This window comes from Podarcis melisellensis (genome assembly GCF_964234715.1).
Source record: "Podarcis melisellensis genome assembly, chromosome: 2".
Taxonomy (NCBI): domain Eukaryota; kingdom Metazoa; phylum Chordata; class Lepidosauria; order Squamata; family Lacertidae; genus Podarcis; species Podarcis melisellensis.
Genome location: NC_138529.1, coordinates 122,063,299 through 122,079,160, shown reverse-complemented (window position 1 = coordinate 122,079,160; position 15,862 = coordinate 122,063,299). Strand labels below are relative to the sequence as shown.

Genomic DNA, 15,862 nt, shown 5'->3' with positions numbered 1-15,862 from the left:
AGTCTGGCCACGGGATGAAAAAACCCAAAAAACCTCCCCCGCCTTCCCCTCCCCACACCCACGCTGTGCATTGCCTGCTGTACAGTGGTACCTTGGGTTAAGAACTTAATTTGTTCCGGAGATCCGTACTTAATCTGAAACTGTTCTTAACCTGAAGCACCACTTTAGCTAATGGAGCCTCGTGCTGCTGCCGCGCCACTGGAGCACAATTTCTGTTCTCATCCTGAAGCAAAGTTCTTAACCTGAAGCACTATTTCTGGGTTAACAGAGTCTGTAACCTGAAGCGTATGTAACCCTGAGGTACCACTGTATAAGGATAGCTATAGCACAGGCTTCCTCAGCCTCGGCCCTCCAGATGTTTTGAGACTACAATTCCCATCATCGCTGACCACTGGTCCTGCTAGCTAGGGATCATGGGAGTTGTAGTCCCAAAACATCTGGAGGGCCAAGGCTGAGGAAGCCTGCTATAGCACGATCGACATGATCAAAGGTTGAGCAAGATATTGCCATTCTGTGTTTAAGAGATAAACAACTGACATTTAGAAGACATCTGAAGGCAGCCCTGTTCAGGGAAGTTTTTAATGTGTGACATTTTAATGTATTTTTGTTGTTGGAAGCCGCCCAGCCACCCAGATGGGTGGACAGGGTACAAATAATTTATGATGGTGGTGGTGATGATGATGATGATTATTCCAGTGCCATAATCTGGCATTCCCACCTCGTCCTGATGCCCCGGTTGCTAACAAACACACTCAGAATCCCCATTTCCCTCTGAGGTCTCTGGATGTGGTCCGAAGGAGGCACATAAGCACATATACGGAGAGCCCTAAACCTGGATCAGGCCAAAGGGGGACTCCCCATTCCCTCAAGTCCAGCATAGTCTATTTTCACAATGGCTGTTCAGATGCCCCAATTTGGAAGACACCCGTTAGCAGGAGGAGCTGTGCAGAACAGCAGCATCAACTCTCCCCACTTGAAACTCCCAGGAACTGGTATTCTTAAGAGGAGTTTATTGCCTCAGACAGTGATGGGGTAAGGAGGGGTAAAAATGTAATATAAATGTGGAAAAGAATAGAAATTTTATTAATTCATTCATTCAGTTTATACACTACCCTTTCAAGATCCCGGGTGGGGAAATGAGTCATGACATACACGGTGGAATAGGAATGTATGTGGAAAGGAGTAAATACACGAAAACATGCACCAATAAAGGCTGATCGCCGAAGAATGGATGCTTTTGAATTATAGTGCTGGAGGAGACTCTTGAGAGTCCCATGGACTGCAAGAAGATCAAACCTCTCCATTCTGAAGGAAATCAGCCCTGAGTGCTCACTGGAAGGACAGATCCTGAAGCTGAGGCTCCAATACTTTGGCCACCTCATGAGAAGAGAAGACTCCTTGGAAAAGACCCTGATGTTGGGAAAGATGGAGGACACAAGGAGAAGGGGACGACAGAGGACCAGATGGTTGGACAGTGTTCTCGAAGCTACAAACATGAGTCTGACCAAACTGCGGGAGGCAGTGGAAGACAGGAGTGCCTGGCGTGCTCTGGTCCAGTGGGTCATGAAGAGTCGGACACGACTGAACAAAAGCACTTAGTTGAGACAGGCACCCCGAGGCACAGGTCACCACAATTTATTGTCTGTTCTTTTCACCTATGTGGTTGGACTGACCAGCCTAGGATTCAGGAAGCTAAACTGCAGATTTTTTTCTTTTTTATGTACCACAGAAATAAATTAGGCAGCTGACCCAACTGCAAAACTGTGTGAACCTATACTTAATTATATGAAAGCAATAGAAGGCCTAATTTGATTTACGCAGTTGCTGTGGTCTGCTGTGGTTGTTAGAGCTCTCAACCAGCTGCCGTGAGTGTGTGGGCAGTGGCAGTGGGGGGTGGAGGTGGGGCACCCACAGCAATAATTTTGTGGGACCCCAGGGCTCCCTGACTCCCTGGAAATGGTGCCAATGCTTGCAGGTGGACCTGATTCAATTACTGAAATAAGAAGGGAGAATAAGGATAATGGCGTCCTGGTAAATTAATCCGCTCTGGTTATACAGTTCAGCACATTCCAAAATGCGTGTGTGCATGCAAAGTTTGTTTTTTCCTACTGAAGCAAAAACACTCGGTTGGGCAAGTGGCCAAGGAAGTCTGTTGCTGCTGCTGTTGTCGCTGTTGCTGCTCGCTACGCCTTGCTTGCTTTCTGCCCCCCCCCCCCACTTATGCTGAACCCCGTGCTGGGGATTTCCAGACCTGCACTTGTTGAGCCTTGAGTTGTCTGGCTGGGGACTTTCCCTGCAGCTGAGCTTTGATCCCTGCCAATCACAGGCTCCGAGGCTGCCTGGTCATCAGTTGCTAGGTAGGGAATGTGTCACTTTTGCAAAAACCCAACACTTGTCACTATCCTCGCTGAACAGCCCAGACTGCTGCGAGAGAGGAGAATAAGCCTTTCTCTGGGCAAATGACGGCAGCGGGTGCAAAGCAGGCGCTCTCTCTCTCTCTCTCTCTCTCACACACACACACACACACACACACACACAGAGAGAGAGAGAGAGAGAGAGAGAGAGAGAGAGAGAGAGAGAGAGAGAGAGAGAGAGAGCACTTTCCTTCAACTCTGCTTCTCTGGATCAGTCCTTGTCAAACTTCTGACTTTGGGGGATTAACCTTTCTGCTGCTGTGCACCTTCTGTCGAATCTCAGGTGTTCTCCAGCCTTTCCACAGATGGGAACAGGGAGATTTTGCCATGCTCTTCCCAAGGATCAGGGCGCAAGGATTCCTTCTCGCTCACTGACAATGCTAGACCAGTGCGACCAAACCAGTTGTGGTCCCCCAATTCTGCCTCTGGTGAGGACAGTTTTCACTGGGGAGCTTTGGCCAACCACATCAGCCCCTATGCAGCTGAGCAGATAGACTCTCATGCAACTCAGGAGAGAGAGAAAACTAACCCTTCCTGGGCCAGAGTCATCATAAGGGTTTGTGTTCTGCACCTGATATTGCCTACACAATTTAGCATCCTAAATCATTTAATCTTCCATGAGAGAAAATCATACACTTATGTCTCTGCGAAGGTAGGATCAGGCTTCCAAAGGTAGAAAACACGCTTACCAAAATCAGAGCAGTCGGGGGGGGGGGACCACTGAGTGGGTGGGAACAGGAGGACTCCAAGGCCCCTTGGAGGTCCTAAAAAAGCACACCCCATGGCAAGCAGAAGCATTTCTTAAAAGTTCTTACTGTCAGAAAGTTTTCCCGAATGTTTAGTCGGAATCTCCTTTCTTGCAACTTGAAGCCATTGGTTTGAGTCCTACCCTGCAAAGCAGGAGAAAACAAGCTTGCTTCATCCTCCATGTGACAGTCTTTGAGATATTTGAAGATGGCTCTCGTTATTTCCTCAGTCTCCTCTTTCCCAGGCTAAACATCCCCAGCTCCTTCAACTGTTCCTCATAAGGCTTGCTTTCCAGACCCTTGACCATCTTGGTTGCCCTCCTCTGCACACCTTCCAGCTTGTCAGCATCTTTCTTAAATTGTGGTGCCCAGAACTGGACACCGTATTTCAGGTGTGGTCTGAACAAGATAGAGTGGTATTATTACTTCCCTTGATCTGGTCACTAGACTTCTGTCGATGTAGCCTAGAATAGTGTTAGCTTCTTTTGCTGCTGCATTACACTGTGGACTCATGTTCAGCTTGTGGTTCACCAAGACCCCTAGATCCTAAAAAGGGTCTAAAGATAGATGGATAGATAATTTATTATGGTTGGAGACCAGCTTATAAAACACACTTGGGGGTACAGTCACAGAAGGAAAACAAACAATTAAAACAATGTAGAACAATAAATTTAAAATTTATAAATGCGATAATCGTATAGGCACTTGAAGCTTTAAGATAAACTACGGCAGGGAGCTGACCCAGATTCACCCATGGAACCGCATTTGGGGATTTTCTTAATGAACTAGTTTTGAGTTGGGAGATGGTCTGTGCCTACAGAAGGGTTTAAATAAATGAATAGCCAAAGGTGTAAAAACTGTCAGAACCTGCGTTCGACCGAGCTCCTCCAGAATCGCCTCCGACGTGATTAACAACCTGAGACACTGATAAGGCTCCAGGCCGATTCCCATTACGCAGAGTTTCAAAGCAGCAGAAGTGATGAGAAGTTTGAGCTACATTGCTAGGTTTTGTTTTCTAGGCTACGCAGACAGAAAAGAAATCCATCCTCTCTCTGTGAGAGACAGAGAGCAACTGAATACTCTGCATCCAAGAGTATTAAAAGAACTGGCAGATGTGATCTCAGAACCACTGGCAGTCATCTTTGAGAATTCCTGGAGAACAGGCGAAGTCCCGGCAGACTGGAGGAGGGCAAATGTTGTCCCTATTTTCAAAAAGGGGAAAAGAGAGGACCCAAATAATTATCGCCCAGTCAGTCTGACATCAATACCAGGCAAGATTCTGGAGCAGATCATTAAGCAAACAGTCTGTGAGCACCTAGAAAGGAATGCTGTGATCACCAATAGTCAGCATGGATTTCTGAAAAATAAGTCATGTCAGACTAACCTGATCTCGTTTTTTGACAGAATTACAAGCCTGGTAGATGAAGGGGACGCAGTGGATGTAGCCTACCTTGATTTCAGCAAGGCATTTGACAAGGTGCCCTATGATATTCTTGTAAAGAAGCTGGTAAAATGCGGTCTTGACTGTGCTACCACTCAGTGGATTTGTAACTGGCTGACTGACCGAACCCAAAGGGTGCTCATCAATGGTTCCTCTTCATCCTGGAGAAGAGTGACTAGTGGGGTGCCACAGGGTTCTGTCTTGGGCCTGGTCTTATTCAACATCTTTATCAACAACTTGGATGATGGACTCAAGGGCATCCTGATCAAATTTGCAGATGACACCAAACTGGGAGGGGTGGCTAACACCCCAGAGGACAGGATCACACTTCAAAACGACCTTGACAGATTAGAGAACTGGGCCAAAACAAACAAGATGAACTTTAACAGGGAGAAATGTAAAGTATTGCACTTGGGCAAAAAAAATGAGAGGCACAAATACAAGATGGGTGACACCTGGCTTGAGAGCAGTACATGTGAAAAGGATCTAGGAGTCTTGGTTGACTACAAACTTGACATGAGCCAACAGTGTGATGCGGCAACTAAAAAAGCCAATGCAATTCTGGGCTGCATCAATAGGAGTATAGCATCTAGATCAAGGGAAGTAATAATGTGTCCAGTTCTGGGCACCACAGTTCAAGAAGGACACTGACAAACTGGAACGTGTCCAGAGGAGGGCAACCAAAATGGTCAAAGGCCTGGAAACGATGCCTTATGAGGGACGGCTAAGGGAGCTGGGCATGTTTAGCCTGGAGAAGAGGAGGTTAAGGGGTAATATGATAGCCATGTTCAAATATATAAAAGGATGTCATATAGAGGAGGGAGAAATGTTGTTTTCTGCTGCTCCAGAGAAGCGGACACGGAGCAATGGATCCAAACTACAAGAAAGAAGATTCCACCTAAACATTAGGAAGAACTTCCTGACAGTAAGAGCTGTTCGACAGTGGAATTTGCTGCCAAGGAGTGTGGTGGAGTCTCCTTCTTTGGAGGTCTTTAAGCAGAGGCTTGACCACCATATGTCAGGAGTGCTCTGATGGTGTTTCCTGCTTGGCAGGGGGTTGGACTCGATGGCCCTTGTGGTCTATTCCAACTCTATGATTCTATGAAAAACAAAGGAACAGGAAACCAGTAACATCACACCCCTCTCCTGTCTTCCGTGAGACTTCCAACAGCCTGGAATCTCTGGAATGTAAACAGAGTCCTGTGACTCTAAGAGCACTGCACAGTGGCAACACACAGAAACCAACAAAAGCCACCTTTTCACAAGTGAAGTTGTGTGGAAATGGGCAGATTTCCCCCCTCCAGGATGGACACGTGACGCACTCTGTGAATATTGGCCTTTAATTGAAGTAAACAGTTCAAAGACAACAGAGGGAGGTTGAGGACAATCTTTATTGGTACAGCTCAGAGCAAGTCACCCCAAGGCTTGACATCGTTATCACCACAAAATAGCTGAATATTTACAGAGCAATTAAGAAATCACCGGCTCAGTGGAGATAAAAGCATCAGGGCAAAAGAAGGAGATGGGCTGTCCCTGGAAATGGACTCATGTTGTGAGGGAGGGGGGGAGAGAGATTGAGGAGGAATAATAGGGGTGTGCGCATTTAATTTATTGTTATATTGGGGGGGCGGCACCCCTGAATTCCTGGAACCAGTAATGGGTTGAATCAAGGTCTCTGGATCTCCAGATCTAGCAGGGATTCAAAAGCAGGAATACTGATAATGGCTGCTAAGAATGAGCCATGGAGAAAGTGGGTGGAGCCCCACCCTGAGGTCCAAATTAGTGAGCAGGGACAAGAGTTTTGGGGATTTCAGTTGCTGTGGCCTGATTTGGGGGGGGGGGAGAGGTTTCAGTCTGTCAGCAGCCAGCTGGAAGGAGAGTTTCGGAACATGGCTGGTGTCTGTCTGAATCCAAAGCTGCTTTGGCCAGGAACCTCTTGGGGTTTTGATGCTGTGAGCCCATCATAGACTCAGGATGCATGTACGTGTGTCAATAAACCATATAACCTAAAGACACCAGAGTTTTCGCTGCCCCTCATTTCCTGGACCCCTGGAACCTCACACCACTCAAAGATTGGGGTGGAGTGTATCAATAGTTGGGAATGCCCACTTGGATCAAGAGGACGTTGTTGGGACTAATTTGCAACAAGGGGAAATGGGTCTTTGACTCCTATTTTCTCCAGAAGGCATGTCCTTCCGAGAAGGGGCTTGCTGAAAGTGAGTCAAAGTTTATGAGGAGGAAAACCTACGGGGAAATTCTGTGAGCTCCAGATCCTATCACGTGCCTTTCCAGAAAGCATGCATTGCTGGTTTGACTGCACTTTAAGTATCCTACACGGAAGGGCAGCTGCTTGGGAGTGTAGAAGGTTCAGTCCCCGGAACATCCAAGAAGGGCTAGAAAGACTCACCCTCTGAAACATCAATTGAGCCACTGCCAGTCAGTGTGGGCATATGGGACCAGAAATGCTGTTGAGCCAGATGGACTCGGTCTAAGGCAGTTTCCAGTGACCCTGTGTTCCCAGGTCACCCAAGGGGCAGCTGGGAGGGGGGAGCCATCTTAGTCCACAGCAAGATGAGCAACAAAGGAAGTGGGTGTGGGGACCCTTCTCCAGCCCAAGGGCCACATTCTCTTCTGGGGAACCTTCTGGGGGCCACACGACAATGGTGGGCAGGAGCAGAGCATCAAAGGCCAGTGTGAAGTTTTCACAGGAGACCAGTCCCTGCACAAGCTCACCCTCCCCTCTCCATCCTCCATCAAGGCAAGCAAGAAACATGATTGGAGTAGGAGGACAAATCCCAGCCAGGCAAAGACTCTGAAGGAAGGGGCAACGCAAGGCTGGGGAAAGTCCCAGGGGCCACATGGAGAGGTGTGGGAGGCCACATGGGACCCCTCCCCAATTCAGTTGTGAGGCTCCCCATCAGGGCTTGAAGGACCAGTCCTGGCAGTCTGAGGAGATTCATGGTTGTTTTCAGGGACAGCTCAGGCTCCTCCTGGGAGATTCAAGGCACAAATTCTCTAGCAGAGAGGTGCAAAGAAGTAAAATCAGGTTGAGATAACTTGCAATCAACAAGCAGAAAGGGAAACACAAGAAGAAACTTCCCCCAAATGACAAGCAAGCAACAGAGGTGGGGGAGGGGTGGACACTGTTGTTCTTGATCTGTGACTCCTTCCATCCAGCTTCCAAGGAGGTTTCCACCCTCTGAGCATGGACAGAGGGCAACTGGCAGGAAGAACAGAGCTTCTCCACATCCCAGGATCCTGATCGAGCAGCGAAGTCTAACTGATGAGTCCTGCAGGCAGAGGAGAGAGAGACAAGCCCATCACTGTGGGGTGAGGAATGGGGAGAAAGGGGCAGAAGAATCCCTGGCAAGATTGGGGGGACACTCCATAGGGCGGCCATCAGATACAGTATTGTGAACTACAATTCCCATTGCCTCCAGTTATGGGCCTGGCAGGGGGGCTCTGAGGAGGGAAGGAGGCAGTGGGAGGGAGACTTGGCTGGCTTTGGCAGTGGAGAAGAGGAGCTTCAGAAGAGACCAAGGAGATCTCTCTAGAGCAGAAATGGGGAACCACGGACCTTGGAACAAATTTGGCCCCCAGGCCTCTCTTTCTGGCCCTCATGGCTCTCTCCAGACACTCCTCCTGTCCCCGCTTTGAACCCTCCAGGAGTGAGTCCACCTCCCTTGAACTCTGAGGATGCCCCTTGCTTGCCTGGACCAAGAACAGAGAGGGGCAGAAACTAGTCCACTCAGCAATAGGGAAATTGGCATGTTTTTCTCCACCCCCACCTGCCCAGCAATGTCATGTGGGCCCCAGAAAGAGGGGATGCAGCCTTTAGGGCGAAAGAGGACCCCCCCCCCAGGAATAGATGTCCTGCAATGGGCAGGAGAGCTTTGTCTCCCAAGGGCCAAACGCCAGCCCTGGTCTCTTCACTCAGCCTCTGCTAAGGAACTTTGCTTGACTGTCTCCCAGGTGGGACATTCCCCTGGAGACCCCCTTCCAGGACATGATATTGGAGTGTGTGCATCAGGGGATGGATTGATCCATAGGAAGCCCCTCCCCTCTGTTCTAAAAGGAAGCCATGGGGGGGCCACAGCAAGCAGCCAAGAGAAGGGGGTTGGGGGAGGAGGAGGAGGATGGAAGAGCAGAGAGGAAAGTTACCTGGAGGCTGAGGAACAGCTTGCCCTGGGAGAGAAAATAAAGAATAGAAAGATTCAGTCAGCATCAGATGTCCCCTGAAATAGCTTCTCTGAGAACCCCCCCCCCACCCCACCCCCAAGGTCAAGATAACACACTCCAGGCACAGCTAGGAACTTTCTCCCCTTTATTCTGTCCTATGGACTATGAGGGGTGAAAGAAGAGTCTTTGTAGGAAATAAATATTTCCTTCCCGATACAGAAAGGACCCTGGGGAACATCTTGCCAACTAATCTCTTTCCCATTACCCAATGCTCCCACCCCACAAACCCCCCATATTCCTTAGGCTGCCTCCTTTGGGGCTCTGCATTGCCCAGTTGTTGATTTATGTCACACACAAACAGCAAAAAGACCCAAGGGAGATGAATTCCGCCTCCTGACTGTCAGTGTCTCAAAGGCCCTTCGCTCAGCAGGGAGAGAGAGCCTTTGACTTACTGCTGGGACCAGGAAGATGCAAAACATCTGTGTCCTTACTCTGCTCAAAGGCTTCAGAGCCAGAGATGTTTTTGAATTTCTCCCTCATATATTGAACAGGAAGTTTAGGTCTTCATCTACAGATTTAAACCTCAGACCATCTCCATAAGAGCTGAGGCTCCATTTGAGACACCAAGAGGGACCTCCTAGGAGTGGAGAAGGAACAGAACCCTCTCCAGAGCCTCTGCCTAAGAAGAGGAGGGGAGCCTGGAGCCCAGTCCAGCCCCACACCCAACCCTCCCTCTCCCCCTGGCACCCCACCCTCACCTTTCTTGTTCTTCAGGTAAAGGGCGAGTCCAGTGGCCCCAAAGACCAGCCCCAGCACAATCCCCACAATCCCCGTCCACATCTTGCTCCTGGCAGAGTCCGACTGTGGCTCTGAAGAAAGAAAAAGCCCTGAGTGAGGAAAGGCAGGCCTGGGATCAGCCCCCTGAGGGGGGAGCAGCCCATCCATCCCCCCAGGAATGCCCCCCACTTCCTTGGGCAGGAGATGGGTAAGGGCTGCCAAGGCGTCCTACCCCATTTCACCGTGACGGGGCCTTCGAAGCTGGCGTGCTCCACCTGGCAGGTGTAGACGTCTCCACGTTCTGGCTTTGTCTCCAGCATCACCTCAATATGGAAGGTCCACTCCCCGTTCCGGATGAGGTCCGTGGTCCACACTTTGGGCTCCTCCTTCCCGTTTCTGAACCACTTGATCTCGATCCCCGCAGGGAAGAAGCGGTTGACGGTGCAAATCAGCAGAGTGTTGTGTGGTGAAGATTCAACATTGTCTGTGGGGGTGATCTTCACCTTGGGCTGGACTGTGGGGGGGGGGAGGCCAGGGAGATGTGGAAGGAAGGTCAGAGATTTAGGCAGGGAGGGACCTGGAGGCTTCAAGGGAGGGAGGAGAGGCCACAGTTAACAGGGGAGGGGGCTAGCCAGGGTGAAGCCTCTAGAGGGGCGCAACTGAGGCTCCCAGCTTGCAGGGGGGGGGGGCCTTTCTCATCGCAGCCCCCCCTGGTGGCTCCAGAGTCTAAAAGCATCTGCTGAACACCAGAGTGATGCTAATCTGCAAAGTGAAGCAGGAAAACCTGGAAAACGACCCTCCATCCCCTTTCCCCCTGACTGTTTTTGGAACTTATTTTTCTTTCCTCTTCTTTTGCTTCCCTTAAAGTCTCAGAGATGAATTAGAAGTGGTAAAGAGATCAGAACATCCCCTCCTGCCCTTTTGGGAACAGAAGCCCTTTGGAGTCTTGCTTGCTTGTGTGTTCATTTTGTGTGTTTGTGTGTGTGTGTGTTTGGATCTCTAGAAGACAACATACATGTTTACACCACGTGAACACATAGAGAGGGCACTGCAGCCTACAATCAGCTTCAAAAGCTGTGTCCTCTTTATACTGAAAATAAAATACCTGCAATGAATGATATGTGATGCTGACATATGAAGCTCTTTGTATTTATCCCTTCCTGTAATTTGGAAAGAAAATGTAGCCAATTCTTTAATTGCAATGGTTCAGCAGCCAGCAATTTTTAAAGAAAACTTGTGGAGTATTTATTCTTTTATTTTATTCTTTAGAGCCTTTACTACTGCCTTTACTACTCAGAAGTCCCATTGAATTCAATGGAGCTTACTCCGAGATAACGGTGTAAAGATTCTGCAGTCATATACTGCAATCTTAAGCATTTTTACTCACAAGTATACCACTGAGTTCAGTAGGACTTACTCTCTGGTATGTGCCTGATCATTATCACTGCCAACCTAGCAGTTCGAAAGCACGTCAAAGTGCAAGTAGATAAATAGGTACCATTCCGGCAGGAAGGTAAATGGCATTTCCGTGCACTGCTCTGGTTTGCCAGAAGCGGCTTAGTCATGCTGGCCATATGACCCGGAAGCTGTCTGTGGACAAACGCCGGCTCCCTCGGCCCATAGAGCGAGATGAGCGCGGCAACCCCAGAGTCGGTCATGACTGGACCTAATGGTCAGGGGTCCCTTTATCTTTACTTATCTGCCTCATCATTATCACAGTTTCTATTTTTTAAATTATTATTATTATTATTTACAGTAATGATATTCCTTAGAATTCCTCAAATGATCTACTACTCTCTGAGGAGATCTACTAAGCCAGATACACACACAGACAATTTTACTAGCCCTTTTTATGCCCTTTATGAACAAATGTGTCAAGTTTTGTGCGTGTATGTAAATACACGTGGTGTGTGTGTGACAAAACTGGGTCTTTGCCCGGGTGACAGAAAGCCTAGGTTGCCCCCCCCCCCGGACAGTCAGTCTATCCTACGCTCCCACCCCCAACTTCCCACTCCCACCAGTGGGATCTCTGACCTCCCCAATCTACCCAAAGTCAGCCCAGTTTCCCCAGTGGTCAGGCTGGGCATTCCACAAACAGGGAACTCCTACTCCTTGGGGGTCCTGGGATGCCCCTCCCCTTCCTAGGACACTTCCCATCCTTCTGTCTCATTTCCCAGTCCTAGGAATCTCAGGAGTTTGTCCTTCCTTTTTTCCTGGCAAACAGGATGATCTTCAGAATTCACAGGATCCTTCATTTACAGTACAATGGTCTCCTCAGTGTTTCCCAAACTTGCGTTGCCAACTCTCTTTGGACTACAATTCCCATCCTCTCTGACCACTGGTCCTGCTCACCGGGGATGATGGGAATTGCACAAAGACAGCTGAGGTTCTTATGCCTTTTACAGCTGAGTGGAAGGCAGAAATTCAACAGGTTAAGCCCTTTTCTCCTGTGGAAAAGCAATTACCGGGAAAGTTTCGCCTGTCAGACATCTGTGTGAGTGTGCGAGAGAGAGAGAGAGACCACCAATTTATTTTGGGGCCCTTCACTCCAACTGAAAAACAGCACATCAATTTGTGTGTGATGTAGAGCAGATGTTATGCAAATTCACACACCCCAAGTGATTATAGTAATTTTCCTTCCAATATACTTTTGATTTAGGGATGATCCCTGGAGAACGGGGGGCGGGGGCGGAGGGGAGCCTGGTGGCTGAAAATAGTAATCAGTAGGTGGGAAGGAAAAGGACCATGTTTATAATAATAATTATTTAATCCTGAACGTATGTGATTTTGAGATTGTGGGGTCAATTTCTAACCCCCCCCCCAATTTAAACACCCGAATTCCCAGGAAAACCTGGACATATGGCAGCCCTACCTGAATCCATGTCAGGTGTGCAGGAAATAACATGCTAATGTGTCACAATCAATAAATGAGTGAGGTCCAAACAACATCATTTTGTAATTTAAAAATGTTTGTGTTTTCTGTTTCAAATGTGCTCTCTCTGCTCCCCCTGAAAGGCTGCCTATGTCCCCCTTGCAGTCCCCCACTCTAATGTAGTCCAGCGTTGGACTGTGTCCTGGGTTCAAATCCCCCCTGGGCCTTGAGTCTCCTGGGTATCCCTGACCAGCCCCTCCCCTCAGCCTGGCCTCCCTCACAGGGTTGTTGTGGGGATGGAATGAGGAGAGGACAGAACACCATCTTGAGCTCCTGGGGGGGGGGCTGTGGGAATGCACAGGTAATACATAAAGTTTAGGGAAGTTTTTAATGTTTGATGTTCTATTGTGCTTTTAATTCTGTTGGGAAAACCCAGCCAGATGGATGGGGTATAGATAATAATAATAATAATAATAATAATAATAATAATAATAATAAATAATCATTACTTCTATTATTGTTGTTATTGTTGTTGTTTGTTGTTGTTATTTTTATTTTTATTATTATTGTTAGTATTAGTATTATTGCAAATACTGCAATTTTGTATTGCAATACCTACAGGTATAGGGCGGGATGCAAATTTAATTAATAATAAATAACTAAAGTAAGGCAGACATCCTCCACATTGCAATACACGAAATGGGTTATGATGCCTCCAGGGATACACAGAAACTCTGCCTCTGGAGTGGGGCGTCAGGAAAGGCCCCTTTATCTCTCTGAAAAGCGGGAGGGGAGGGGGCCCGGGGGGGCAGCAGCGACAGGGGCGTCGAGGGGGGAAAGTCCCGGGTCCACTCCACCCCCACCCCCCGTTTCCCATGACGCCCCCCCCCCCGAGTCTGGACTCACCGCGCCGGGACTGGGAGAAGGGATCGAGGACCCCGTAGTTGTGCCGGCAGAAGCGATCCACGTTGGCCATCTCGCTCCGCAGGAGGTCCTTGTCCTGGTTCCATGCCTTGGCGTCGGGCTCCCCCAGTTCAGCCACCGCCACGAACTTCCCTCGGTCGCTGTCGAAGTAGGCGAGCTCCTGCCGGTCGTAGAAGTGCCTTTGTAGGAAGTGGACCCGCTGCGTCCCGTTGGAGAAGTGGCACTCGCCCTTATTCTGGTACAGGAAATGCTCTGGGGGGGGGGAAGGGGGGAGAAAGAAATTGGGGGACGGACAGAGACTTCCGGTTGCCTTAAGGACGCAGCTCTCACCATAGCCGATAGTTGCACCTGCCGGGCAGGAGAGAGATGGTCTTTTTGTCTCCCATTACAGTATCTCTCTCTGTCTCTCTGTCTCTCTGTCTCTCTGTCTCTCTCTCTCTCTCTCTCTCTCTCGTGTCACGTGATCCCACGGGGAGACCCCGCCCCCTTTCACCCCCTCCCAAAGGAAAGGGAAAGAGCGGCAGCGAAAGGCCGTTTTGTGGAGGGGGAGGCACAACCTACGAGAGGAAATCTTGGGAGTGGGAGAGAAACCAGGAAAAGGGGGAGACACTGAGGAGGGTGGGAGACGCTTCTCTGCTCTGAATGGGACTTCACTGCAACTACCCCCCCACGAGACCCCCCTCCCGCTGCCGGAGACCCGGTTTCACTTTCGCTTTCCCTGCCAGAGCGCAGGAAGCGACGCCTCTCTACGCAGGAGCACCCAGAGGACCCCAAGGCAGGGGGGCTGGAGACTGGGAGAGGGAACCTTCCACGAGGGAGGGGGAGCTCAGGGTCCCCTTTGCCCCAGTTTTGCTGCCGGTGTCATGGGCGTAGGCAGGGAGGAGCCAGTCCCCCCCCAAGAAATCAATAAACATCAATAAAAATACATAGCAAACTGAGGTTCCCCCTCCTAACAAAAGTCCTGGCTACGCCCATGCCTGTGTTAGAAGCAGAAGAAAGGGATATTTATGCATTATGTGGAGTCCTTTATAGAGTTAATACAGTGGTACCTCAGCTTAAGTACTTAATTCCTTCTGGAGGTCCGTACTTAACCTGAAACTGTTCTTAACCTGAAGCACCACTTTAGCTAATGCAGCCTCCTGCTGTCCCTACGCCACCAGAGCACGATTTCTGTTCTCATCCTGAAGCAAAGCTCTTAACCCGAGGTACTAGGAAATGATGGGAGATAAGTGGACTAAGAATGATGAGGATAATTTTGAGAGACAGGTGAAGAAGCGCTCAGGGCCAGATTCAGCTACGCTCCCCGCCCCACCCTGTAAAAAAAGTCCCCTAGGGCTGCCTGCCATCAGTTGTCCTGCAGGAAGACTATTTAATATGTTAATGTTGTGGTTTTATTAAAATTCAGTTGAATGCTATTTGTAAGTTGCTGGGGTAGGATTTTAATCCTGAAAGGAGGGAGATAATTAATTTCAATAAATAAGTGCTCTCTCCTTCCCAGTCCAAGAAGCCTGAGCTGCTCTTTTTCAGTGGGGGGAGTGTTTCCCCTTCCCTCCTGCCCCTTTGCCCCCCCCTGTCCTGGAAGAAGCAAAGATCCCCCATGGGGAAGCAAGGATTCTTCAACATCAACTTTGCTGTTGTTCCGATGCCTGATTAACTACTCTAGTCCTAACTTAAAAGCGGAAAGCTTAATGCTGGTGGTCAACAAAAGAGGTTTAAAGACTCTCTCAAGGTAAATCTAACAAAATGTAGTATAAACACTGACAACTAGGAAACACTGGCCTGCGAGCGCTCCAATGGGAGAACAGCCTTTACCAAAGGCGTCATGCGCTTTGAAGACACTCGAACTCAGGACACAAGGGAGAAACGAGCTAAGAGGAAGGCACGCTTGGCAAACCCTCACCGTGGTCAACTCCCGCCTGGAAACCAATGCCCCCCCCTGTGGAAGGACGTGGGGATCCAGAATTGGCCTCCACAGTCACTTACGGACTCCCTGCTAAGATCATGGAAGACCATCTACGAGGGATCTTCAAAGGAGCCCCACCGATGGGGGTCCCGCTAAGCGGAGTTTCTTCTTCCTTCTCCCCCCATGGCAGACTCTTTGCTCACCTGGAGGCGCCTCCACGCCCAGCCCCTCCGAAGCGGAGACCACCAGCATCCCCAGCAGGAGCCCCCCAAAGGCCAAAGGCGCAGCGCCGGAGCCCCCCATCCTTCTCTCTTCTTCGCCCCCCGAAGACTCCCAAATGGGACTTTCTCCGCTCAGCTCCGGGGGAAACTCCTGCCCAAGCCCCGCCCACTCCGCCTCCCCGCCCCGCGAGCGTCCAATCCGCCTCCCAGCGGAGGCAGCGTCATCGGTCGCCAGGCAGGGAACTCCTGGAAAGAGCATTATCAGGGCTCTCTCTGCTCTCGATAGACCTGCAAGTTCCTCTTTGCCTTCTCAGCTGCTTCTGATGTCTCCATTGTTGCTGCGTCGCGTGTGAATCAATATCCTCCCCGGAAAACCTTTTTTTGG

At 49.6% G+C, this 15,862-nt stretch overlaps 2 protein-coding genes across 2 annotated transcripts in view; both read right to left on the bottom strand.

The window, feature by feature from the left end:
- LOC309364627 (uncharacterized protein) overlaps window positions 1–15,862 on the bottom strand; it is a 77,526-nt gene that overhangs the window by 35,860 nt on the left and 25,804 nt on the right. The gene's annotated exons all lie outside the window — the stretch shown is intronic.
- Window positions 5,974–15,717, bottom strand: LOC309365061 (H-2 class II histocompatibility antigen, E-S beta chain-like). The gene is given in 7 exon segments (XM_081903193.1): window positions 5,974–7,891; window positions 8,763–8,786; window positions 9,539–9,649; window positions 9,790–10,071; window positions 13,336–13,605; window positions 15,460–15,631; window positions 15,634–15,717. Coding segments are annotated over 7 exon segments (942 nt in total). The 5' UTR covers window positions 15,703–15,717; the 3' UTR covers window positions 5,974–7,877.